This window comes from Chroicocephalus ridibundus, chromosome 5, assembly GCF_963924245.1.
Source record: "Chroicocephalus ridibundus chromosome 5, bChrRid1.1, whole genome shotgun sequence".
Taxonomy (NCBI): domain Eukaryota; kingdom Metazoa; phylum Chordata; class Aves; order Charadriiformes; family Laridae; genus Chroicocephalus; species Chroicocephalus ridibundus.
The window spans coordinates 53,979,876-54,007,543 of NC_086288.1; the positions used below are offsets into that span (position 1 = coordinate 53,979,876).

General features: G+C 37.6%; 1 protein-coding gene across 1 annotated transcript in view; it reads right to left on the reverse strand.

Annotated features, from left to right (window-relative positions):
• SH3TC1 (SH3 domain and tetratricopeptide repeats 1) overlaps nt 1-22,734 on the reverse strand; it is a 34,236-nt gene extending 11,502 nt beyond the window's left edge. The window contains exons 1-11 of the mRNA XM_063336990.1: nt 22,637-22,734; nt 16,649-16,900; nt 14,152-14,226; nt 11,792-11,919; nt 9,138-9,243; nt 7,201-7,344; nt 6,363-6,540; nt 5,489-5,562; nt 4,425-4,620; nt 2,776-2,903; nt 648-689 (exon numbers count right to left, since the gene is read on the reverse strand). Of these exons, the coding sequence (XP_063193060.1) occupies nt 648-689; nt 2,776-2,903; nt 4,425-4,620; nt 5,489-5,562; nt 6,363-6,540; nt 7,201-7,344; nt 9,138-9,243; nt 11,792-11,919; nt 14,152-14,226; nt 16,649-16,856 (1,279 nt within the window). The 5' untranslated portion in view covers nt 16,857-16,900; nt 22,637-22,734. The remainder of the gene's footprint in view (nt 1-647; nt 690-2,775; nt 2,904-4,424; nt 4,621-5,488; nt 5,563-6,362; nt 6,541-7,200; nt 7,345-9,137; nt 9,244-11,791; nt 11,920-14,151; nt 14,227-16,648; nt 16,901-22,636) is intronic.
• Between the last annotated feature and the right edge of the window lie 4,934 nt (nt 22,735-27,668).

Sequence of the window (27,668 nt, forward strand, 5' to 3'; positions counted from 1 at the left end):
ATAGGGCAGGGACTAGGGATGTAGTTTGCAGTCAGAGTGTAAAGCTTACAGCTGCATATTAACAGGAGCTTATTGAAGTTGCAGATTTAGAGCTCATTTTCCTTAGAATCTCATTTCTGAAACTGTTCAGCAGAATCATAAAAATAAAAACTGGTATTTAGAAAAATGTAGTACAATATAAGTAATGATAGTTACAGCTTAGCAACTAAATGCCAAAGGGAAATAATTCTGCATCCTCATCAAAATATCCCCTTTGGGAAACATATTTACGGGATGAAGTTTTCTAGCAGATGGAAAATCTGCTGGAATTCAAAGTCAGCACTTGCCAGGTGTCCCATAAACAGTATTTTGCCCTGTTAAACAACGTGGGGGGTGTCAGTGTGTGTGTGTCACAGCAGTAAAAATTAGTCATACAGTTTGCAACTGGATAGCGAGGTCCAAGACAGACATCTGATATCAGTGAAAACCCACAATGTCTTAAGCAAAACCTAGTGAAAAGAGGTTACAGGAAAACCTAGGAAAATAAACAATGAGAGAAGAAAGTTAGAACGTTAAGAGACATTAGAAAGAGAAAAGCTGTCAAAGTTATCAAAAAATCAGAAGTCACTTTAATTTTACTTCAAAATTATATGCTTATGAAGTATTACCACATTCATGAGCTTTCTGAAATTCTGGTTCTTCCAATTGGTCTGTAAGAAAGAAAAAGAACATGTTAGTTGTGGTATCTTGGTTCTTTTTCAGTTTTAAATATCCTAAAATAAGGCTGGTTTTGAGTTTGGGATTCTTTCTGTCAGAAGAATTGGATAGGTCCTGGAAATTTAGAAGATAGGAGATTTCTAAGTCTGACCCAAAGCTAACAGATACTAGAGACTTACCTTCCTGCTAATATAATTCACTGCTTTCTGTATGGTTGGGATGCATCACTACTGCATTAAAATACAAGTAGGCAGCACAGATAAAATCATTCCCCACAACCCACCCCCTAAAATGAGGTAACAAAAAGCCCTTAATATTACTAAAGTAAGTTTTCGCTTCTCTCCTGGGGTGAGGAATAATTATTTAGGGTCCTTTATGCAGATTGGAGTGTCAGACTTTTGTGGCCATTCCAATAGTATGCAGATGAAAAATCCTTGTACTCTATCTTTTCTTTTAATTTTGTAGACATTACTACTATAGATCTTGTTTTAGATGTTTGATGTAGAACATTTAAGAATTCATGATTTGTTTAGAAGATATTTCTCAAGGTATTTTAGTTGTCATGCTGCATTTTAGGGTTATATCTGTCTTTCATACACTAGATGCATTATAAGTGGTACTGAGTGTATGAAGACATATGTAAAAGCAGAGGCTCACAGAACTAGGTCTATTTAAGCTATTTTACCAGCCTTTAACAGTGACCTCTCACTGTTTCCTTCTGGATCTCCTTTCTGTAAATGCTTTCCTGACTATGGTGGGCAAATGCCACAGATGTTTACATCTATGTCGTAACTCAATGCTCTGAATATCTAATTAGGGAAGTGCTCATAGGTAAATACTTCCCATTAGATTGATGTAGATGGAAGGAATCAAAAACCCATTTACTCAGATCACACAACAAAACATCAAGTGAATATTAAAAATGCTTCCTCTAAGCAAATTATGTTGATCAATTGTACAGTTTAAGAGAAAAAAGTGGTAAAGATGGTGCTATTAGCTGGGGAAGATGTGAAAAAAAAGTTGGCACTTGTAAAGATGAGGGAGAAGATGAGATGTGGTGAAAAAAGTGTGACAGGCCAAAACAGCAGTACGTCCATTAAGCCCATGAGATTGTTTTAGTAACAAATAGAGGTCTGAGCTTTTGTTCCCAGGCTTTTCATTTGAGTGAGAAAAGTGAGATGTGGAGTCATTTTGTACATTGACAAGAGTTGCGTTTTGCAACTCAGGCCTGACATGCCTTAGTTATTGTTCAAACACACAGTTTAATTTGAAGAATATTAAATCAATGCACCTGAGTCAAATCTACACACCAGCTCCTTTCAAATCAGAGCCTACAGGCCTGTCTCTCAGGATGCCACTTAATGGAGATAAAATGTTGTCAGACATTTGACAAGCATCACCACAGAACAGCCTATGGTGGGATAAGAAATTGCTGCTCCTGTTCAGTTCAGCAAGACAATTACATTACACTGCCTTACACTAAATCTGTAAAGGTGAAACCCCAATTATCCCAATTAGTTTATGTAAAGCATAAGCACTCAGAGAAATAACATCTGTATCAGAGATGATGTAGTTAAAAGTATTTTTTTTCTTTGTATGAATAGATTTTGCTATTTTTCTATACCTTTGAAAGTTAAATCAAGCACAAAGAGGTGTATGTTTGCATTAGCTGTCAATAATTATTATGCTACCTTTCCTAAGATGAATGAAAAGCCAGCAGTATTTGGGTGAACATACTGCCTTTTATAATGCAGCACTCTTGACAATTGAAAGCTTGTTCAGCTCAATGACAGAGTTTTTAAAACCCTGCTGTTTAATTCATTCAAAAAAAAAAAAAGGGACAAAAGATTTGTAAATGCTCTGCGGGGAAAAGTCTTGCATCAGCAAGAAAGTAGCAAAGATGATATAAAGGGTTTTTATATGCCATACCTATGATCAAACTGAATACCAAGATATTTCAAAGTAGGTGTAAAGGCTGGAATGTCATTGAAATAGAAAAAAAAATAAATCTGTTATAACAGGGATATAGGAACCGAACATGTACCTGGTGCAGTAAAAAGGAGTAAAACTCATACTTACCTATTCGATACACAGAGCAGACATCTGTGATGGAAGTTTGTTTCAACAAATGTATGACTTCTTCCAAATTTTTTTCTTTTGAAAAAAAAGATAGCTCTTCTGCTTCAAGAAAATCCAGGTCCTGTGGTCTAACAAAGAAAGAAGCAACTTCGAAAGCAGATTTGGCTTGAGGAGCTCACTGTATCAGCCAAATTTGAGCTTGTTAGAGAAAATAATATCTTTACATTATAGGTCCTACTGTGTTCAAAATTAGTAACAGTCATATTTATAAGATACATAGGAACTGATGATAACTATGCTTGCAGCTAACAGTTTCTGCCATATCAAAAGAAGTTTTATGTCTATCTGTGTCATGGTATAGCACTTTATGAGAGAATTTATTAGAAGCACAAATCTTTAAGGACATTATGGTATTGATTTTCTAATGTAAGCTTAAAGGTATACATCAAATGAACCTGTAAACAACATGAGCCAGCAGTGTGCCCAGGTGGCCAAGAAAGCCAATGGCATCCTGGCTTGTATTAGAAATAGTGTGACCAGCAGGAGGAGGGAGGTGATTGTCCCCCTGTGCTCAGCACTGGTGAGGCCACACCTTGAGTATTGTGCCCAGTTCTGGGCACCTCAATACGAGAGAGATATCGAGGCGCTGGAGCGAGTGCAGAGGAGGGCAACGAAGCTGGTGAAGGGCCTGGAGAATAAATCTTATGAGGAGCGATTGAAGGAGCTGGGACTGTTTAGTTTGAGGAAGAGGAGGCTGAGGGGAGACCTCATCACTCTACAACTACTTGAAAGGACACTGTAGAGAGGTTGGTGCTGGTCTCTTCTCACAGGTAATTAGCAATAGAACAGGAGGGAACGGCTTTAAACTGCAGCAGGGCAGCTTTAGGCTGGACATTAGGAAAAAAATTCTTCACAGAAAGACTGGTCAGACACTGGAATAGGCTGCCCAGGGAGGTGGTGGAGTCACCATCCCTGGATGTGTTTAAGAGTCATTTAGATGTGGTGTTAAGGGATATTGTGTAAGGGAGAACTTCGTAGAGTGGAGTTGATGGTTGGACTCGATGATCCCAAGGGTCTTTTCCAATCTAAATGATTCTACGATTTAAAAACTCCTTGTTTCAGCATTCAAACAGTCCAGACCTGTTAATAGGAGCAGCTTATTTACATGGTGCCAATGCCTGCTGAAAGGCACACTTTTTATGGGTTTCTGTCTGCATTATGAGCAATTATTTGTAAAAGGAGGCTCATTTGAAACAAGTTAAGGCCTGTAATTGAGGGTACTAGCAAAAATAGAATGTGGATGCTTTAACATAGATTTTGACAGACCAGCAAAAATGTAATCTTCCATAGGAGTAAAGCTTCTTGCATCTTGTGATCCAAAGAATAGAGACTGAACAGGGATAGCAACTACAGCAACCCCTTTTCCCCAGTAAGAAACTCAGGTACAGGCTGATAACATTTTCCAACATTTAAGCAGACTTCATGTTCCAATTTCTTTATATCTGTTCTGACTGATACACAGTACAACAACTCCCATTTTAAAAAACCCAAACAGCCAAAACCAAACAAGACTGAGTTTAATGTACCGTATTTTAAAGCTTAAGAGACAAAATCTCTGTTTGTTTAGGCATTAAATACATATAACTTACTTATTTCTTGATAAGTCCAGTTTAACATGACTTGTCTTTACAAAACCTATTTGGCCAGTAAACACATGTCTTCCAAGAAACCATTCCATGCATTCAATGAAGTAGCCAAGGATCTCAATTTTGTCCCCTTCCTGGAAACTAATCTCTTCCAACACAATACTTTCATAATTCATCACAGCTAGACAGGATCCCATTGCTGTGCAATAAGGAGAGAAATAATATTTGCAGATAAAGTAACTTAACAATACAAATACACATAATGGAATAGCAACTCAGCAGAACATATTTAGCAAAAGACATTCCTGGAACTCATTAATTGCACATCCGATGCAGCAAGATGTAAAGCATCCAAACCTAATCGGTTTGGTTTGAGCATTTAGAATTTTAAACAACAGCATAAACCTCTTTATTTCTCAGCCATTAGAAAGGAAAGTCTAAAACGTTTTCAAAATTCTAGCAAATTTCATCTTCAGGTAACAAAATGAAGTGTTTTAAGTCCTTACTTTTCCCTCTTAATTGTGAACTCTGAACTTGGGCCAGAGTAAAAACGTTTGAACCAATAAAATCCTTATTGGAGAAATATAGAACATTCAATACAGCATTTAAACCAATACATGTCGTAGAAAATAAGCAATGTTTACCCTCTAACCTCAGACAACCTGGACAAGTTTTATTTCTCTGGCAGTATACGTGTGAAAGATCCACAATAATCACATTGGTGCCTTTTCTTATTTTTTAAATTTTATGATAAAAATCTACAGAGGCATCCTCAAATTACTTACTCCTTGCTACTTTGTGTACCTACTTAATACAAAATTGAGGAGAAAAAAGGGAGATATAAGACTTGAGATTTTAACTCAACTTAGACATGTCTAGCCGTGCATTTTGTAAAACCCTTCTGTCATAGGCATTGCTAATTTTACTCCAATATAATTTTGATACCTGTTTTCCCATCTTAATAAAATGGAGAAAAAATATTGAACCTTTCAGAGTCTATCCTAAGAAAAGTGTTGAATAAGTTAATTATTTTTTTTCAATGCTGATGTTCAAATAGAGTTTCTTACCAATATTATTGATGGATTTAGATTCTGTTTTGTGTGCAACGTCAATAGGATTAGAATACATTCTAAGAAACCATCTGAAAGTAGAAAAAGAAATTGAAGTTAGTGTATGAAACACTTCATTAAATGTGCCAATAACATTGGTATTTTAAATCCACTTGAAAACAGATGCACCCCTCCCACAATTATCCTTCACCTTCAGCACTGTCTGTACAGTTCTGACACAGCTATATTTCGAGTAATATTAGTAGTAAAACAAGTGCTAGTTCAGTCAGTCAAACAAACCTAACTGAGAAACTCACACTATTTCTCCCTGCCCAAGGTCAACAGAAAAATTTTAGCTTTCTAACTACTAAGAGCACCAAAAATTAACGTTTTTCTGGCGATTCCTGAAGTAAATCTATTGATAAATTCATTGTTAAAATTTTGGCTTTGTAGCAATTATGAACTTGGACACGAACTTGAAAAAAAGTGCATGAAGGAGGTGGATTGCTCCTGTCAATAGTGTTGAGTAAAAATACTGCTAGCCTGCTATCATCCACATTTCCAAGCATCCCACCTGTTACGCATCCATATTTCCAAGCATCCTAAAAAATGAAAACCCTGACTTTATATTATTCTAGAAATTTTAATAGATTTTATTTCAGACTGAGGAAAAAACCCCACAGTACCTAATTCACAAGATGGGAAACCATCTTTAACTGCCGCTCTGGGGGCATCTGGATTAATTTCAGTTGTGTCGTATGGAAGGAAATAGAACATTTATTCTCAGTGTTAAGGGACGATGGATGTTCAATAACAAGAGACACCTATGTCTACGCAGACGTGTACATATGAAACCGATACATATGAAATAGGTAGCTAGTCAGGTACCTACTGATGAAAAGGGATCAACGGCTCCAGAGAAGCATTAGACAGCACAGTCTTGTCACCATCCACAGATCCACCTATTACATCTTCAGTAAAAGCCCCAGTCTCAAAATAAGTGCTTATTTCATTGTCTGTAGCCATTATCTTTCTTATCATATTGTCAGGACATAAAACAAAAAATGCCCCTAAAAAGAAAGCAGGGGAGCAGATGTCATTTTATGTAACGTTTCAGTGTTGTACAAGCTTTAAAACTGGCTTCAAGAGCATCAGTAATATTCAATTAGAGATTGAAAATCTGAAATTTCACAAGAATTTTCTTTCTGATTGTTCAGATATTTATTATTTTCTATCTAGTTTCTCTTTCATTAGGAAAATAAAATGCAGAGCTGAGGTGTTCAATGAAGTCTAGAACCTTCTTCTGATACATATTTTGCATGTTCCTATTGCAGTAATTGATGCATCCAGCATGTCATTCTGCCTCTGATGGTGGCAGCAGGTGATGCTATTTAGGAGAAGGACATGAGCCTGGCAACTATCTGTAATCCCTCTCCTGGATGTCTCCAGGATCTGCAATAATATCAAGCAATTTGGAATGTACATCCCTCCCTAATGCTTTTGGTATCCATTTATGGACCAGTTGCACCTGAATTTCTCTAATCCCTCTATGATCCCACTGAATCCAATCTGCATTTGTTCCTTTCTCTTCTCTTTCTGGTGCATTTCACGTGAATATATTTAAATTTAAATTTCAACTTTGTTATTTGAATAGGTCTTAATATTTGATTTTAGGATTTTAAATAAAGGTGCTTCTCTAAATCTAGCCTCGCGTGTGCAGTCTTCCTTACCTTCTTGTACTAGCAGGCTTCTGTACATCAAATTTAATGATTTTTCATTTATACAGACTTCAATGCCTGTTTCTTCCTCCTCTTGAGAATACAGCCAGAAAGATTGATCTAGGAATAAGTTCTCCATGCAATGATTTATAAAACCTAGAAAAAAATTCCAATTTGTTTTCTTTGCAGTTATAACTTTTCAGAAAGTCAGAGACTGGGGCAGGCATTTACGTAACTCCATTATTGCTTAACCCGCAATGTATATCTAATTTTACTAGATAGTATCGTCAAAATTACATCCATTAACTCACATGTATTACCGCTACTTTTAATGCTTAGCTCTCACAAACTTCACCTAAAAGGTGCATGGTTTTTCTGTGCCTAGTACTGCTGAAAAAGCAGACCATGTCCTCCCCTTACAAGGGTTCCCCATGGTTTAGCTATATTTGAAAGATTTGGAGTCTGAGAGAGGTAACCACTAGCAAGTTTGAGCAACAGGTGCTCAGCACCACTTAGTAACAGATGACTGGAAATAATCTCAAAATATAATCTCTTTATAAATTTCCGTTGCCTGATTCAGCAGTGCCGATTTCTGACGATATTTTGCCTGGGTATCAGATTCCTGGCGTTTCTTTGGGACAGAGATGATGCTGCATACCAGAGTCATGTACATCACAAGAGCGGAGCGCTTCAACTTGGAAACTGGGACTCCTTACATTAGGATTTAGGGCTTTCAAAGCTGTGGTAGTTTCAGGGAGATCTGGATTGGTGTATCATATTCAGAATTGTATGGATAATAGATTATTACTTAAAGGGCCAACATGAATACATTAACAAATCCTTTGTGCAAAAATTTATGAAGAGGACAAAAGGTGCACAGATCAGTGATTAAGGTGCTACCCTGCTATCTGGAAAATGCTAAATCAATTCCCTGTTAGCCACAGCCTTGCCTAAGAAGAAATTTCATCTTTTTGTGCTTTCTCTGCAAAATTGGATTGACACAGTAATTTTTCTAGTTCTCTAAGGAGCATTTTGAAATACAAAATAGCAAATATGAAATTAAAAATAAAAATTATTGTTTTAAAGTGGTATGATAGAAACAGGCAAATTCAATAGTAATGCGTAGAAGCTCTCCATCCACAGAAGAAAACAACTCAGGTGAACAAAATGGAGACAAAGATCCGATTCAAACGCTACTCTTCAGAAAAGACCTGTGAAGTTATAGGATAGTAGAAATGGAGCTCACATAAATGGCATCACATTGTTACAGAAGGCATGCTCAAGATTTAGAAACAGAACTGAAGCATGCAGTGCATACAAAGCAATCTTTGTTTTACTTGGTATTTCCTCTGAAGCCTTACCAACTCTGTCCAGTTTACTCACTACGATTCAGGAAAGATGTAGAACAACTAGAAGAGTCTAGTGGGAAGCATGATCAGAGATCTAGAGAATACACTCCATGAAGAAGGATTATAGGAATTAGGGTTGATTTTCCTAGTGAAAACAACACTGAGTGGAAGCGCGGGTCAGAAGTCTCCAAAGAGGCACTAGCAAGGTGCAAAGAAAGAGTAGCCTTGACATCTCTACGATGAGCAGAAAAAGCTGTAAAAGCATTTAAGTTGCAGCACAGGTTAGACTTTAGGACAAAAACACCTGGACTGGAATAGACTGCTTAGAAAGAAGATAGGATCTGATTCTGGAATATCTAACTTAGACAAGCCATCTGCCAGGAATGATAGCTGTTACCTACTTTGGGACAAATGCGGGTTCTCCTGAAGGGTCTCTCCAGCCCTGTCACTAGTACCCAGTTCAGGAACATTACTTACTGCTATTAGGAGTTAATACAAAAAATCTCAAAATCCTGTTCAACAAGTTCCCAGTCAATCAGAACTTGTGTGCAGCGGAATAAGAAAGGCATATGGAACTGTTGTATGGCGAGACAGCTTTACCCAGTGAGTGGTAGGTCAGGAACTTCCATATTTCTTCGAAAGTTTTAAACGTTACCACTATCAGATCTTGATCACTATGAATAGACAGCAGTCTGGCAGAGAGCTCCTAAAAGAAAATCAAAACCAATATTTTAATTACAATTATACTAGACTCGAGCACAATTTCTTGCTAGATAACACTTATGCTAAAATGCTATGTACTAAGAAGGATAAAAAAATCATCCAGGATTTTATGTGTATAAGATACCTGTTCTTTAACACATACCTACAACATAGCGTGAGCCAAGTTGTAATCTGATTTTTTTCTTACCAATTGTACCAACGGTTCCAGTGAGGTTATTTTACAGAGGAATTAAGACCTCAAGACTGGCCACACTGAGTGAGACTAAAGGCCTGTATGGTTCAGACATGTCTATGTATAGTGGCCAGTATTCTCTTTTAGAGTGTGAAAGCCAGGCAAGCATCTAGTGCTTCCAAGAATACCCTCCTAACACAGAGCAATTTACAGCTTGGGAACTGCCTTTGCACACGCCCAGACATGTGGGCATTAATATTAAATAGCGGAAAGGGATTTTTTTGTTGGTTTGGTTTTTTTGACTTAAAATTTCTCTAGGTCACTCGAGCCACTGTAAAGTTTTAGGTTACACAACATCTTGCTGTTAGGTTAGCCTCAGAGTTCTGCACACATATGAAAACACACCTCCTCTGATGCATCTTTGAACTTGCTATGTGGCAGCTTCCGTCTTGTTCCAGAGTAGACATTGAATAGTCCATAATTGACTCTTTCCATGCATAAGATAATTAAATATACTGAAGTATTTATTAGTTTTTTAAAGATGCAGTAAGATCCTTTTCTCCTCATTTGTACTGGTTCGTGTTGCCAGGATTTTGTGTTTAACAAAGATGAGCAATGGTCATTGTAAATGATAATGATAGATTTTTGTAAGGAATTTCAGAAATGCTGTGAGGGTGAACTACATAAACCTTCAAATAAGTGACAGAAATACATATTTTGATGGATTCTAGCCAAAGAGTGGTAATACACAGTCTGGTTGCACTTCAGTTAGCTTAAAAACAGGGCTCTCCAATGATGCTGGTTACCATCTTTCAGGGAAATACAAAGAACTGCGGCAATTTGAGACAAGTATCTGAACCAGTATCTCAGAGAATAAATCAGAGGCAAAGCTAACACGTATAATGCTACTGTACGATTTCCCAGTACTGTACCCTTGCTCCCATTACATCAAAGTTGAAATGCATCTTAAAATAATTTGAGGACTGATCAGGAAAGAGATTCTAACTCTGGGGGTGATGGGGTTAGAAATTATCCCTCAAACATTTTCTGTAATCTGAGCAAGATGGTGCTGATCCACTGGTTTTGTGACCATTATATCATGATTTGAAAAGATCTGAGTTAATTCTGTTTAGCTTCTGTATTTTTCAATTCACACAATGTGAATATATTAAAATAGTAATTCCTTTTTGAAAAGAAAAGTCCAACTTAAGCCTCTTCCAACAGGCATGCCTCATCACTGCTTTGATCTTCTGCATGCCCCTTTCTACACTAGATTAAATATTAACGAGGGCCTGAAATCTATTAATAAATTGCCAACACATGCTAAAATCTCTCAGCCTCAAGGGCTTTATGCACCACTGAATATCAAAACAACATTCTAAGGAAACTTATCATTATAAATCTTGCTTCCTTCAAAGTCCTTTTCCCAGTCTGTTTCTAATAAGGCCACAAATCTAGTCTATTTGTATGCTGTTTTCCTTCTCCTCCTGATCTCGTCTCCCTTTTTCCGTCTCCCGCTAAACAAAAGCCAGAGCAGAGCAGCAGGAGTACAGACTGTTTTCACCGCCACAAAAATCAGCAGGCTGGTGATAGAGAGTTCACAACACATGCAAGGAAAAGCATGTAGAAACACATGCATCTGAGACGGTCATAAAGCCATAACTAATTAAGAGTCAGTGTTTGGCTTCCTAGTAAAGGAGGCTGGAACTCATGGCTCAGACAAAAAAGGGACACCAGAGGTCAAAAGGTATCATCCTGCTTTTTCATCAAGAGGAAAGAGGAGACTTTAAATTCTATTTGTAGCAAACCTCATTGGTTGTAGAGACCAGGTTTCCTACATACAAACAAATTAAAAATATGCTAACCCTCTTGTGTGCTATTTAAAGCTATTGCCATCTATCCCGAGGAAGTCCAATATTTATGCTATTCTACTTCAGACTTCCTCTTCGGCTTAGCAGTGGGCTTCCTGGGTAACCTGCATGCCAAATGACTCCAAGTGACTGGAAACTGAAGTGAAGAGTCATTATGAGGGCAAATTTAAAAATAAAATAAATAAATCAGAAACCCATTATTTCCTTTGATGTAAATCAAAGCAGAACATACTTAAAATAAAACCCCATATTTAACATAAATCCTAGCTGGATTTATTTATTTTGTGTCAATTTGGTGTTCCAGTGTTTTCCAATGGTTCGATATTTCTAATGTCTCTAGATGGTTTTGGGCCACGGGAAGCTCTGGTCACTCAAATTCAGGCATACACCGTGTAGATGGAAATGGGACCCAAAATCTTACAGATTATTTCAGTAACTTGGAGCGTATTCTCCAAATAAATAAATCAGTTCCCAAACAATTGACTTACACTGAAAACTGCCATCACGTCCCTGCTGTCATTTTCCAGAAGACGCAGCTGCCCTCTGAGCTGTCTTTGGAGTACAGGATCAGGACATCCACTTTTTCGTCTTACCATTGTTAACTTCAAGGAGATATCTGGAGAAGGACATCCATTTACAGTGGATGTAAAAGAGCTTTGGAGAACCAGAAAATCCCTCAAAATGATAGAATCTACATTAAGAACTATTTTTTCAGCTTCAGAGACAGACACACAGAAAATTGACCTACTGCATGTTTCTTTTTAATTTTTTATTATCCAGTAGAGATAGTAGCCTAGCATGAAACATAAGATTTTTTCAGTTGCATAATAAAGGCTACAGCTCTACAAAGGAGGGTGATGTGAAAGTCTGCAGAAATTTTGGGAGACAACTGACACACTTGGGGAAGGAGAAAAGAGGAAAAAAGCAAGCAGATTGGTAATTTGTCTAACTAGACAGCTCTATGGACATTGAGAACATGCCCAGATTTCCAAATATCCCATGCATATTTTAAAAATTGAGGCAAACATACTGGAAAAAAAAATAGATAGTTCAGCATGCTGCAACAACTCTTTATGCTAATCTTAAATTCATGGTTATCTGACATGTCACCCCCACTACTTCAGAAGGCTTCTATAAATTGAATATTGAAAAAGCTGTTTCTCAGCTAAGCTGATTGAGCAGCACCAAGCAAGACAAATGGTCCAACTAAAAGCTTGCTCACATGATTTCCCCAGCACATCTCAAAGAAGCTAGATACCTGTTCCCAGACCTTGACATCTGTTTATGAGAAGCTTTTACTACAGCTAAGGGTACCGTTTCAGATATCTCTCAGATAAAGAGGATCTTTGATAAAGCTGCTTTCATTCTGCATGTCTGTTAATTTAACTCAGTAACAGTATATCATATTCGTAAGGTTTCAAATACCCAGATGGGCACATATAAGCCAATAATACCCACTCAGGAAGAATTCCAGTTGCAAGTATGCAAATAGGTCACGCTTCCAGCAATAAATGGGATTGTTGTACATACTGAAAATATTCCAGCTCCTCTGAGCTTCACCTTTTAATCAGGTAAAATAGATACTTTTCACATTCTAGTCTAATATGCTGCATCTTAATCTGTTTTCAAAGGGGTTCCTATGTTTGCCTCCAGGAGTTTTATGATGACTTGAGCCTAAATTAGTCATTACTTTAAGGTCAAGAAGTGTGGCTCAGAAATATAAAGCAGTGTTACCAAATTACAAAACCTCTCTGTTTAAGCTGTGGTCATATAGTTAATTGCTAGTACAAAGAACACAAACTGGAGTTTGAATGTTACTTGGATCACTGTTTGGCAACAGTATTGTCGACCTTTTCATTTTACCTGAAGCCATAAGTTATACTGGCACAAAAGAACACTCTTACTTAACAATTTAATTTTTTGTTTTATATAATCAAATTGACTCCAAGTTAAATTGTGTTTCTACAGTTACATATTTATGTCTTATATAAAGTTAATATTACTGGAATAATAATTACATTGAATGAAAACAACCGAAATATGTCTGCTTCTGCCAAAAGAACAATTAATAATGCCTTATGGAAATGAAACATTGTCCAAAAACTCATTGCACATATACTAATCTTTCTGTCTGCTTCTGTGAGCTCTGATCCATACCCTCAGTTAAGAAGAACCCAATTTCTGTATGGAGTGAGACAAACAGGTACATAAGCACAAACAATTTAACTACAAATAACCACATGCCTGGGGGAGGCTGTCTACTCTACCACTGATGTGATTTGTCAGGTCAAGCTGGAAAGCAGAGTGCACACCAGCGTTGGTTTTTTGATGGTTATTTCTCTTCCTCCACAACCAAGAGAAGGGAAATGTGACTAGACCCTCAATGCACAGAGCAGGCCATGAGCCCTCCAGAAGGGAAGCCTGCTGTACCTACTTGCTGAAGAACTGCACTCAACTGCAACTTCATTGAAAATTCAGCATTAAAAAAAAGAAATTCAGACTTGGAAAGGCCACAAACTTAAAAAAATCAGACATTTGAGGAACTGAAACACATACATAAAATAGGCAATGAACTTACTTGCTTTTCTTTTTTCATTAGCTATTACAATATAAGTCCATAAATTGTTTCTGGCTTTTATAGCGGTTAATAAGTTACTTCTCTCTTTTTATGAGAAATTTTCAACAAATCTTATGTAGAAGTTGGACACTTCACAGGTGCCATGAAATATGTTATAAAGTTACAGGAGTGATGACTGCAAGTGTGTTGACGTAGTTTTGTCAATTAGAAAACAGTAAGCAATGAAAAAAGCATTATTTTTAAAAGATACCATGAAAGAAAACATCTTACCAGTTGGAAAATTCTCTGCTTGACTGGGAAGCACCCTTGAACTGACATTAGTGCATTTTTCACTTTGAGAACACTCTGTTATGATAAATGAAAGGAATGGTTAAGTGCATTTTCTAAGTCCATATAAATCACACTGAAAAAAACCCCAAAACACCAAAACCCCACACTTCCAAACCGTTTGATGCATTGGATAATTACTAAAAGAAAATAACTATATTTTTCTCCTTCCTGCTATATGATTGCCAAAACCACAAAAACTATCTGAAGATCGTTTCTCCTCCCGAGGACGAAGTTAAATCTTGAGCTAATCATTTTGATGTGAAGCTTCAAGATAATGGAGAATTGGTGGGAAAATAGTCTCTCAGGAAACTGAAGTCCCATTTCGGAGGGAGCAAGGGCCTGACTTCATCTTCTCTTCGCTTGCACCTATACTAAAAATGGCCTCCGCTGAAGCTTCAGTGGTATAAATGGGCAATGATATGAGTGCCTTGTACGAGTTTATACATGGAGAGAAATAATCCTTCTCTTTATTTGTCACGATCTTAATACTTGGGAGGGGGTAATGTAAAACCAGGTGATTTTAAGTTTTAGAAAAATAATAAAAAATAATTATATTTTATGTTAATAATAATCTGCTTTTTTCTTTTTTGGCCCATATTTCTTCCAGTCCTTTTGGAAGTGATAGATTTTCATGCTGAAGAAACACCCGCTCCAACCAATTCCATTTTCTCAAGGTTCCCTGGACAAAAAAACAGTGAAGACAAGGCTTGATATTTCTAAGAATAAAAGTGTGAGAAATAGCTCTTTAAATTTTAAAAGAAAAATTCTGAGACAATTTTCATGTATCCTAAGACATTTTTCCTCTGCAGCTCTTCCCTTGAAAAACAATTCTTTCTAGTCTTGTGCATCTTCCCTCAAGTGCATCTGTTAATGTTGCATGAACAAAGTCACACGAATAAATAAGGATACATAAACACAGAGTTTTCCGGCTTCAGAAAAAAGGCAGTAAGCAGTAAAAACATCATCTTTGAGGCCAATTATTAGACTATACTAACATTAGAAATCTCAGTTCTCAAGCACTTTGGGTTTTGTTAGGTTTTGGTTCCTTGGTTGGCAGGTGCAGAAGGGAGTGTTTGTTTGTTTTTAATCTGGACTCAATTATATTTGTTTCAAAATTTAAATTTGTTAGTAGGTTCACAGCAGTGCAGCCTGAGTATTTAAGGAACATCATAAATTTAAGTTCCCTACAACTTCTGAGACCAGACTTAGTTCTAGTTCTGCTTTTTCTGTTTTAGTCAGAAGTACAAACAGCAATTGTCAAAACTCTTAACAACATGTTATCACTTTGATCATCATTTAATAGTTGATAAGGGCAATTAATTAGCAGATGTTTTTGGTATGTGAATTTGCCATTAGTATTATTTCAATAGTACTAGATATAGACTTTCCTTGAAAGGCATTTATTGAGATATTAATATCCAGCCTGTAATATTTTATTTAAAAATAAACCTAATTTCTGTGGCTTTTAGGAAGAAGCAAAAACTATGAACAAGCATTTTATTACTCATGGGAGTTTAATTATAAATAATAGTTTGCTATTAAATTTCAGCAAAAGCATAAGAGTTACTATAAATACCTTTTAAACATTGTTTAAAGTCCTATAATTACATTCAAAGACTTAACATGAACTCCATGCCCCATTCCTAATTAACAGGATGACTTGCTTACTTCTTGGCAAGCTGAAGAGAAACTATACTGCTCTGGGATGCTTCTACCTGGTATTCTTTGATGTCAGCAGAGTTGCAGTTGTGAACAGAAAGACATTGCCTTTCTAAGCCAAAGGACATGCAATTTAAAATGAAATAGTTTTTCCATGATCGCTTGAAGTATTTCCACATTCAGAAAGCTCTCAGGCCTATATACAGCAAGAGTCTGGCCGCTGGTTTTGAAAGACAGCCATCTACGCCACAGCACTGTTCCAGCCAGAGTGTTTGACTTCCATGTTTTTACTGCATGAAGTATGTTTTCATTTGCAGAAAAATAAAGATAGTATTACATCTTTTGCTGAAAAAATGGAAATCTAAGAATTTTTATTAAAGCAGAAACACGCAGACTAACACATCTCTGCTTCTGAATCTTAGCTATTATAGCAAAAAGTGCTAGACAAAATATTTATATTTCAGTATTCTGTCTCTTGGGGTATGATAATTTTCATCTTAGCTTATCTTAACTAATAGATAATTCATTTGTCTGCTCAAAGTGAATTTTAATACATATCGTTTAATAGTCCAATCTATGCAGCATTGCCATGGAGGAAGTATACCGAGTCACTTTGTTCCATTTAACAGTTTTAGATGTATTATAAAAAAAACTCAGCCGAAAATCACTTGAAAATTCTCTCCCTGTGCACAGCAAGCAATGTTTAAAGAACACATTAGTTTAAACACAAAGGAAAGTCAAGAGCAGAGCGACCAGTCTGTGTTGGTCGAGGTCTTACCCATTTGTTCTTGCAATGCATCCATCCTATCTACATCCCTGGCGGCGCTGATCACAGCATTGGCCTCCTCACATTTCCAGTCAGACCTCCACTCTCCCTGCTCCATTTCTTTCTTCTCCAAGTTCCTGTCTTGCTCTCCCTCTAGACCAGGGATGATGGCATTAGCGCTGAGCATGGACGTGCTGCCTGCTGCTGCCGAAGTCTCCATGATTTGCAATTCCTCACAGTGATGCAATTAACATTATCAACAATCTGAATGAAAATCCAATCATATATTTTAAAATAAGTCTCATAATACATGCACGTATTCAAGAGCTGTCCCTCTCCTGCAGGAGTTATTTTTAATTGTAATATACTTTAATGTATTTCCTTCAGACTTCTTTGAGAGGCATTGTTGTGTAACACCCAAATTCATCCCAGAAAAAGCTCCTGCAATTAGATGGAATCACTGCTTTAGCAACAAAGCAATAGATTTGACTAATAGCAACAATCCAAGACCTGAAGTGAAATGTCCTCATGCCCGCTGCTAATTATTCATTCTTGGCCAGCTTTAATGCAGAGCCTCCAAGGGATAGCATCACTCACATTAATACAGGCAATGCAGGGGAAAAACATCATTTTCTAAAGGTGACGAGAATGGAACGGGTACTGCATGCTTAATTCAAACAAGCAGGAAGGTTTTTATAAATCCAGATAAAGAATGAATCCTCTGCAGGCACCCACACTGCAGGAAGATCAGTATGTAGGGATCTAAAGATTTCTTTGCAGTAAAGCAGCAGAGTGATCTCCTGAAGCTAGAGGCTGAGTCTGGCCGCAAGACTGCTATTGGCATGAACATAAGGAAAAAGGAATAGAAGTGGAAGTAGCGCACAAGTAGTTGCAAGTTTCACTGCTCCCTCTATAGTCACTGATGTGAGACATCCTGCCATCCCATTTCTTGGGCACAAGCTACTTCAGCTTCAGAAAAGTGCAGGCAGACCATCAGCCAATGCATCCGCAAAGGACGTGACTCGTAGCCAGCACATGCCCTACTGATATTTAGACCCTTTTCCTCAGTGGGTTCTCACATGCCTCTTTAATTGATTTCATAATGCTACGGGACAGATTTTGCATCAGTCCTGTCACTTGGACTTAATCCAAATTCCTCTGAGCTTATTCCAGCCATATTCATTAACAAGCTGCTTTTATTATGAGTATACAAACTTGTAATCTTTGTGAAATTTCCTCTCTCATTTGTTTTCCAGCAGAAATTGGTTAAAACTGAAGCTGTTGATGGAAGATTGCTTTCGCTCTGACAAAACCTCAGACTAGCGCCTGGTCACCTTTACAATCTGCCTTCAGACCAGTCTGGAAATGTCTCCCTTCTCTGTTCAGCATGCAACGGGGTATCCCAAAGCACATTGTTGTGGCTTACTTCTTCACATAGATGGCTTCCAACACTTCCTGCCCTCCAGGCTTCATCTTATAGATCCCTAAACCTGAGCAAACTGAGCACCAACATGAACAGCAGCAACAGCTCCTAGCTGTCTGCCATGGTGGGCAGGTACACCAGACAAAGCAGCGATCTGTTTGCACAACTTTCATACTCTGTTTTGCAGTCATTGAGACCTTTAGCCCATGGAGCACTTGAATAAGCAGTAAACTATATATAGACACAAGCAGGTTATACAATTATAAAAAATTAATGAGGTATGTATACAGGTGGTATGACCAGCTCAGAGAAATAAATCATGACCATATCTACAACAAGCACAGTAGTTACTGAAGTATGAGGAAATCTAGGCTGGATATTGTTTTAATGTTTTCATTGTCCCATTTTGCCATTTATTCAAAAGTATCTATCAGAGCAGCGCGGCTGATTTTCAAAAGATGCTTTGTGGTGTACCATCGCAATTCTCCATATGAAGCTATGTGTATAAACTCATTTATGCCTATAAAACACAGATAGTATCTCAAACACAAGTGATTTTGATGCCTTTTCTCAGAAAACAGTATTTCCACTAATGTATTTAGTTAACATTGTAGTTCTGACTTCAGATCCTAGTGTCTCTTGCTAACTTTCCTGAAAAACAGCCTATCAGACTTGATGAATGATTAAATATAAAGGCCTGCCAGAGACCAAACTCACTTTGGTAGGGATAAGCTTTTCCATTTGTATAGCTGATCTTTTCCTTAAAGTAACGACAGTAGCTAACACCATTCTTTTCAGTACTGTATAAGGATTATACGTAATGCATTGTAATTTTCACACGTAAGGATTAAACACTCTTTTGCATATATTTTATAAATACTGGTATCTCCTGCTAATGAAGATGTAAATATTATGATATTAAGGATAATTGAATTCCAAAGGTGTTTAAATTACATTTTTCTGTGAATCCAAAGTCAGTTGTTATTTTTAGATTGTGATTATCCTTAATTCCAGAAATGAAATTCAGTGTTCAGAATATTTATTTTTTTCCATCAGGTCCTATCTACAAGCAGAAATATAATCCTCAACAAAGTTTAGGAAAACAAGTATCCTGTGACTTGAATTCTTAGAATTCAGTTGAGTTGAAGAGATATTGGTTAACTTTTCCCGTCTTCTGCATCAACGCATGTCGGTAAGCATAACATATAAACAGGCTTGTGAATGAACCTACAAAGCACAGTGCTGCAAGAGCAAGCAGAACATCTGAATGAATCAAAATGGATATGATCTGTTTAAGAAGATTCAGTCATAGTACCCCAGAGCCTAAGCCAAGGGAAAAAAATCAGAATGAGTGAAAGAAAAGCAAAAATTATATGTTCTTATCAGTGTTTTCTCTTGGTTCTTCTAAGATACACAGTATGAAAATTAAAATCTCAAAAACATTTTTAGCAGTCATGCTCTCCTCTACAGATTCCTTTCCCATCTTTAATGTTTGCTTTAACTATCAAATGTCAACTCATGAGGCTCTGAAAACAAGATAGTAAATAACTTTCCTGTAGCTAGGCACCTAGTCTACCTAGGCCCATTTGAACGTTTGTTTAGCATCTAAATGTATCCTAAGTAATGCAAATTTGGTCACAGTTGACAAAGATTTCATAGAACTTTGCACCAAATCTCTGTCCTTCTGCTGTTCACCTTTGACTATCATATAAGTATCCCAAGCAGATAAAAACATTCATCCACTATAAAACAGATTTAGAGAACATTAAACTTCAGTACTTGAGTCACGAGCATCATTACAGACTTTTCAGAAACCTATATAATGCTAATTTACTATCATACTTACTAGCAACTAGCCATTTGTTGATAGCAGCAAATAGAAGATGAAGAAATGGATTAAAGATCTAATGCTCATCTTTTAAAATAAGTTTGCCTTTTATAACCGGTTCATACAATCTACATTTATGTGCATTTTACTTATAATTTAGACAAAATTATTTTATCTCATGCTTTTTGAGGCTTGACCGAGAAATTTGTATTTGGTGCAGGATGTTGGCCATAAAACTTAATGATCTTCCCATTTTTCCAAACCAGGAGCCATCCTCTATTCAAAAGCCATGCAGGCAAGAGGTGACGCTCCCCACTGATCTGGGAGAGTCTCACTTTCTAAGGCAGGCACTTGCCGTGGAGATGAGACGCAGATGGAGGACAGCTCAACAACTCCTACAGGAGTGCCACCAGGTTTACTGGTGTCATCCCTCCTCATGGCCTGAGCTCCCTGGACATGCTGCCCTTCACAGAGCCATTGGTAGCTCCTGTCCAGCCTTACAAGGCTCAGAAGGTCACTCCACCTCCCCCTTTCCTTCTCACAGGGCATGGCAGGCTGGAAAGGTCTGTATGCAACAGCTGCTGAAGAGAAGGTGGAAATAAGAGTCTCTTTTTCCTACTGGAAGTTAAATAGAACAGTTCCATTATCATGCTTTTCCCGCTGTTGCTGCTTCCTTTTCATTGAGTGCTTGTATCTGTTTTCAAAACACAGCTAACCATAAGAAAAAACATTAGCTTGACACTTTCCATTTCCCTAACTATGCAGGTTGAGCGGGGGTTTTTTTTCCCCCCCCGTACCTTTTGTTGTTGTTTTAAGAGGAGTTGTGGATGACAGGAACGCTTTCTCTCCCCCCAACTCCTTCCCATTAAAGGAGGTTGAATAAGAAAACTAGTAACATCCACTTAACAGGTTCTGGCTCTCTCTTTAAAGGTGTATTTCTAAGTATGAGAATAGGACTCAATATATAAAAATGAGTTATCTCTGAACTAGTTGCCTAAAACCTGCACACAATACAATATTTCTCTTTCATTCATCACCTTCCCTCTGGGAGGCTCAGGACAACTTATTAACTTCTAGCTTCAAGTCATCAGTGGCAACTATAATCATTGTAGTTTTACAGAGATGGAAAATGAGACAAAGATTATTTACGGTCATACAGGAGTGCTACAGAAGTGCTGGAGAAATAGCCAGGTGAATGTAAAGTTGAATTAATTTATCCCAAGAGGATTATTTATACATATTGGAAACCTCCAGGATGGTACAAGGTTACTGCCATTGCTCCTCTTTGTGTCAATTCCTATCTCATCCAAAGAAAATAAGCACCAGCTACTGTTTGTTTCTCCCCTCATCTCATCTCACCTGAGCCCCTGGTGGATCAGGGGCAACTTTTCTAAATTTAAAGCCTCTAGACTCTACAAACCACTGCTGCTGTACCTGAGACAACAGAACTCTGGCAGCCCCAAAATTTTTTACTCATCTCATGCGGAGTGTTGCATTCAGGGCTCCAAACCAGGCAAGACAGCTAGCGAAGCCTGCATCGCCTTCATTTACAGGACACCCGACTATGCGCACACCCTTGATCTTCTGCTCTGCTTCATCTCCTGTACATCCCACATGTCATACAATACCTCGGTCTTGCAACACTACTGCCATAAATTAATCTAGGTCATTTTCCCAAACTGACACTAGAGTAGTTATTTTATTATTCCTTCTCCCCAGTTTCAACTCCTATTTTTTTCACATTTCCTGTATAAGGCTACAAATATTTTACAACTGAGATCATTATAAACTTTATCCTTAGAGAGACCAAATCATAGCCTTGATCTCTATGAAATTTAGTCACAGGCATGAATTTTTTAAAAAAAGAATCCATACTATGTACTGTACAGGCAACACTTAGCACTTTTGTCTTCCAGGGCTGCTATGGAGGACATATAAAGGTAAAGCAAATCTTTAATCAGGGTAAACACACTTAGGTATCTTAGTACTCTCCAAAAATGGAAGATTGACTCCTTTATCACTGAAGTAACTTTAGGTTAGTTAGCAATTCTTAGTAAACTATGTTGCAAGCAGTATCATTGTTCATAGTTGGTCTACAAACAAAAAAGCCCTAGCAAGCTTAAAAGATGCATTAGATTCCTTTAAAAGTTTTAACCCTTTCTTACAATTAATTTTCTTCATACCTCAGTAACACTGAAATATACTTTCCTCCTGCAATCCAGCTCTGAAATCACTAAGTCCAAAATTTCCAAATTTAGATATTGAAAATTGTAGACTAAAACACAATTTCATAGCTGAATAAAAACAAGCATGAGCTCTAGGGGTGCTTTAAAGAAAAATCAGGTCACTGTTAGAAAACTATAAAAGGCATCTGTGAATCTCAATACTTCATTTTGAGTGCTAGATTTGACAGAGTTTGGCCTGTGGCGGCTAATGCAGAGGAATAAAGTAGGAGGAATACTTTTGTTACTGAATAGCAGCTCAGCTCACACAACACTGCTGAGAAGCGGGAACACAGAGCACCACAGGAACTCCCAGCACATCCTCATAACCATGACGGATCACATTTACACATATTTTCCAGTCATTTCATTACGGACACACCAAAGCATTGAACACGTCTGAAATTACCCCTATTTCTGCAGTTCTAACATCTTGACAATAAACCTGCAGTCAAATACCAGACCACAAGTACCTAAAATAAAGCAAAAGGCAAACATGCAGATATAGAGCACAGGACTTCTCCTACCTTTTCCAAGTCTGATTCGCTACAACATGCTGGTAAAGAGCAGACAAATCTGTGCCTTCCTCAGCTCTGCTCAAAACTGACTCCAGCACAGCTCTTCCTGTTTGACCTTCTTATCTTTCCTGTTGATTGCACAGCCCAGCTTGGATGTGGCAAGTACAAAAAGTTGTCTATTAACCGATACTGTTAATTCAAAAACTTTAGTTTTTTTAAAAAAAAAAAAAAGAAGAAACATTCAGGAGCATGAAGTTGAGCTACTAAAGTTCATTGTGCAAAGCAAAAAAAAAAAAAAAATCTATCAAGTGTGCTGGAAGGTTCATTCACACACCCCTGCTTTCCAAAGCAATAATTCACGTTGGCATTTTGCATTAGTGGCTAAAAGTCTCAATGGGACACATCCAGGCCATTGTGCTAGGCGAGCATTGTTCAGACAAAGTAACAAACCGTCCTTCGGATGGAGTACCACGCTTTGTTGCCCCTTTGCTTTTGATCATAGAATTAGGTTTCTTACTATCATTCCAGCTACAAAAAGGCTGATGAATAATTGTTTTACAGTGAATTCTCTCTGATACTCTTGGGTTTGAATTGCAGAAGTGTAGAGTTTTGCAGATCATGCACTATGCAGCTGTGCAGCATTAAATATCAGTTTGGGGAGGTAGGCAAGTCTGTTGTGGAGTACATGCAGAGCATATCTTCTGTGTCAAAAGCCTTTATCATTGATCCAGATGCCATATCCTAAATGACCCACAAGAGAAACTAGAAATAATCCATCCCATTTCAAATCCGCTTGCTTTTTGTCCTCTACACTTTGAGATGTTTTTATACTCTCTTCCTCCCTACCATACTGAAAATTTCACATACGGTTAGTCACAGTTCTGCTACTCTTGTAGGTAAGCACTGAGTACCGCACATGCCATCATTGTGGGCTGCATTGCAGCAGGCACTACACGAGAACAGAACAAACAGTGTCCACCCCAAGTGTCTGTTATCTGAGACATCTCTAGTTGGCAACATCCCAACATTTGAGGTATTAGGCCATTGACTAGTTGTGCTCGTGTATGTTGGCAGGGGGTGTGTTGTCCTGAGACACATCAAACAGTCAGAGAAAGCCTGTGGGACTGGGCAGCACCTGGAGAAGGTGGTTTGAGGTTGTCCTGCACAGCACTGCTGCCCTCCTACAGCTCTTGCCAGGGGGAATAGAAAAAAGTGACCTTTGAGCTGCCTTAAAGACCATAGTTATGACTTCTGCTAATCTGCCTCAAGGAACACGCACTTAAAAGTTGGGTTTAGACTTTATAAACTAGATAGATATTAATTACAAATCATACTCTCATTTACCTTACTTCATCCCCATCACACCATGTTATCGTGAATTATAAATGCTGCTTCACACTGATCAGCCAGTCTGTTCCTGCAGCATGCTTGGGAACTCTCCATAGTTCCAGACATTATGAAGTTGGAGGGTATTCAAGTAATTGTATAAATCACAACTAACTAATCATCCCACAGGGCTCTCCTCCCACCGGAATTAATTTGATATTACACTATAACGCAGTACACAAAGCATGCCACTTCAGGTTTAATTAATTTATGTAGTAGCTATGCCAACAGCACAAAATACCCTATTTCTGTCACCATTTTACTGACTAGTTTTCTATGAGTTTCATAAATGTCTAAGTCTTTTCATCACTTTACTTTATTTGTAGATTTAAGGATAATCTTTGGTTACATTTTATATCCTCAGTTCTTCACTGGTATTCCTATCACCTCTTCTTTCATGTGTACTCAAGGTAGTTTTGCAAAAAAAAAAAAAAGGGGGGGGGGGCAAAAAATCATCTAACCCTATATTTTTCCTAACGAATACCAATCTTCTATCCTCTATTTCTACAGCCCAATCATTTTAGAATCTACCACTGATTAGTGTGTTCCTAAAACCTAAAAAAATACAACCAATTTTTATTTTAGAGAAGTGAAATTAGGAGAGACGCAACTCACTTAAGGAAACAACTTACAAAATAGCAACAACTGAACTCCAGGCTCCTTAATTCCATTTTCAATACCTGCTTAGAATCATAACGTTGTTTGGGTTGGAAGGGACCTTTAAAGGTCATCTAGTCCGCCCACCCCTGCAATGAGCAGGGACATCTTCAACTACATCAAGAATCTTCAGCTTCCTCTATGATTTTACTCCACAGTGTATTTCATCATGCCATGCACAGTACTTCAATTCTTGGAGGTTTGTATTGACATGCAGTTTAAATGGAAACACGGAAAACAAAGTTTTCAGCTTCAGGGTAATGACATCAAAGGTTGACCCTGCGCTTCCTGTTGTCTTATTAAAACGGTACCAATCTGCATTACAGAAATGTAAGTGAATAACCTTACTGAAGATATGAACAGCTGCTCTCATGGAAGAGCTCCAGAGACCAATGTATTGTAGCAAACAGGAAAAACACAAAGGTAGCACAGAGCAGTTTCTGTATTAGTAATCGCATTGCTTATACTACATTTTAATCACTAGAAATTGTGCTACCTGTTCAGGTTTCCTTATGCTAAAAAATAGACTTGAGAATACTTCTTCTTTAACTATTAGAATTACATGAAGACTTGAAGGCCCTGTTTATGTTGGGTTGTCCCTGATCTTTTCAGGATTATTAAAAGAAGCTGCCAGGAGGCCGAGGAGGACATTGCATGTTGAAACAAGGCACTTCCTCTAATTGTCTCTCTCTGGCATTGCTTTTCATCATCCTGTTTGTCAGCCCTTCTGCAGCTGCACATTTGTCTGACTGCTTTTCACCACAGCAACTTGTTTTAGGAAAAACAACACATTTTAATATTAAGGCCAAGTTATACCTTCCAGTATAACTGTTGTTCCACCACAGCTGGGGACATACCTATGAAGGAACAGTCTGCTGCCAAAGGAACTAACTTGAACATGTAAGCACATTGAAATGTAACTCGTTTGACTATTTAATGATAACTGATAGCAAATACCAGATTTAGGCAAGAAGGGGCCTTCTTATCCACTTTACTAAATACCTGTCTGATCTCTTTCATCTCCAGTCCACTAAACATGATAAAGCTTATTTCGCCTTGCTGAACCTTATCGTTAAAAGATCCTCTTTGTTTCATGTTTGCTGAAATTAGCATTCTTCGCTATTTACAGCTGGCATGACAAATTTGTTATCATATGAGATGCTGCTTTCTTGGCTAAATTAGTCTCTATTGGTTCCGATTTCATCCAGTGGTTAAGGTATACTCACTTAAAAAAAGCGTGTAATGCAATCTGGACTACAAACTTCACAGACAAATACCAACTGAGCACTTAGATGTGAAACCTGTACATCTTGAAGTGGGAACTCAGTGACAACCATTTACTTAGCAAACTTACTTAAATAATTATATTAATTTTAGCAGGATTAGCAGCATGCATGGATATTAATTGTATTATCATCTTCACACTAGGCTTACACAACTTCCACAGAAATAGGCTTAGCCATATGTTTCCTTTTGATTAGCATGTTATCTCTCCCCAGTAACTGCATATAGAGTTAGCTAAAGAGTTAAAGTGTTTCTTCCTGGAGTCCCGTCATCTTTTCATCTGCCTGGTTGGAACCCAGATATCTTTACTTCCCCCAGGTCTTGAAAACAACACCACCCCAGCTCCACAGCCTGGTTCAGAAAGGAAAAACAGAAAACACAAAAAGAAAAATATACTCCCATCCATCTGTACGGAAATGCCGTCGCCTTGTAGTCTGCAGGAAAATGCTGAGTCAAAACATCCAGCTGTTACACCACTTAAATAGTTCCTAAGATATTCACCCAGCTCACTAAATAATAGCCAATTTTACTTACAATTACCAAATGTTAATAATAGATGTTACTGAGCTTGTTATTTGTCGCCACAAGCCATAACACGGTGCACACCTGACAAAGCTTCCTCCTAAGTTTAGCAACTCCCAAGAACCACCATTGCTCACTTGAGGACATTTTTGGCCATGGGCCAAATAGCCAACACGCTTCTACCAAGGAAACGATTTGGGCTCATATCCAAATCACAGCAGGCAGGAAGATTGTGATGGGATTCCCTGTTCTGTCTCAGCCATGACATGGACCATAGGCCTCCATGTACCAGAGAAAGATAAACCTTCTAAAACAGTTTCATCATCTCATAATAAAAATGTATTATTAGCACTTACCGCTTCGAAGATTAATCATCTCCTTCCATTACTCTCTGGGTCACCAGGATTTATTTTCTGCCCCACAGGGATAACAGCCTCCCCTAATTAGGCACAAACTTTTGAGCCACACATGGCACAGAAAGCTTTTACTTCTCCATTGGCCACAAACCAAAAACATTCAGAGAGCTTATATTCACGAACTCCAGTACAGAGAATGAGCTTTCCCTATTATTTTTTTTTTTTAATTTTGAAAGTGAAATTGATTTTCTTGTATCTTCTTTTCTACTGGGATTAACAAACCACCTTGTAAACAACACCTTAAAAATTTAGGTAACACGTGTTGATATGGAAGCAACAATACATTCTTCTACAAACCTCCAGCTATTAAAAGGGGGGGAAAAAAAAAGTCTACATGCAATTCAATTTATACTTAAACTCCCACAGAACACCTGCTTTTTAAAAAAAATTATTTTTTTATCCTCCTCAGGCTAACAACCCACCTTTTATAGCACTGCAGATAATTTAAAAGAAAATGGGTACCTCCTTTTATAATCAGGTGAATTGATTTTTCATTAAAGGTTAACTTTTTCCAGCTGCTTGAAGTTTGCAGGTAGAAATAAGAGTTTATTCTTAAGGAAAGATTTGTAACCTTCTTATAGATAGCCAGGAAATAATTGTGTAATGATATATTGATTTGAGATTATTTATCTTGCTGCCTGAATGAATTTGGTATCTCTTTTCCTTGTGAGAAATCTTTTGTTTTCCTTTCTAGGCATTCTGAAAAGGGCACTAATTAAGGTTTTTTCCTGAGTGAGATTTCTGGCGCGGTTTTCCTGCTAGCTTTTAAAACAGAG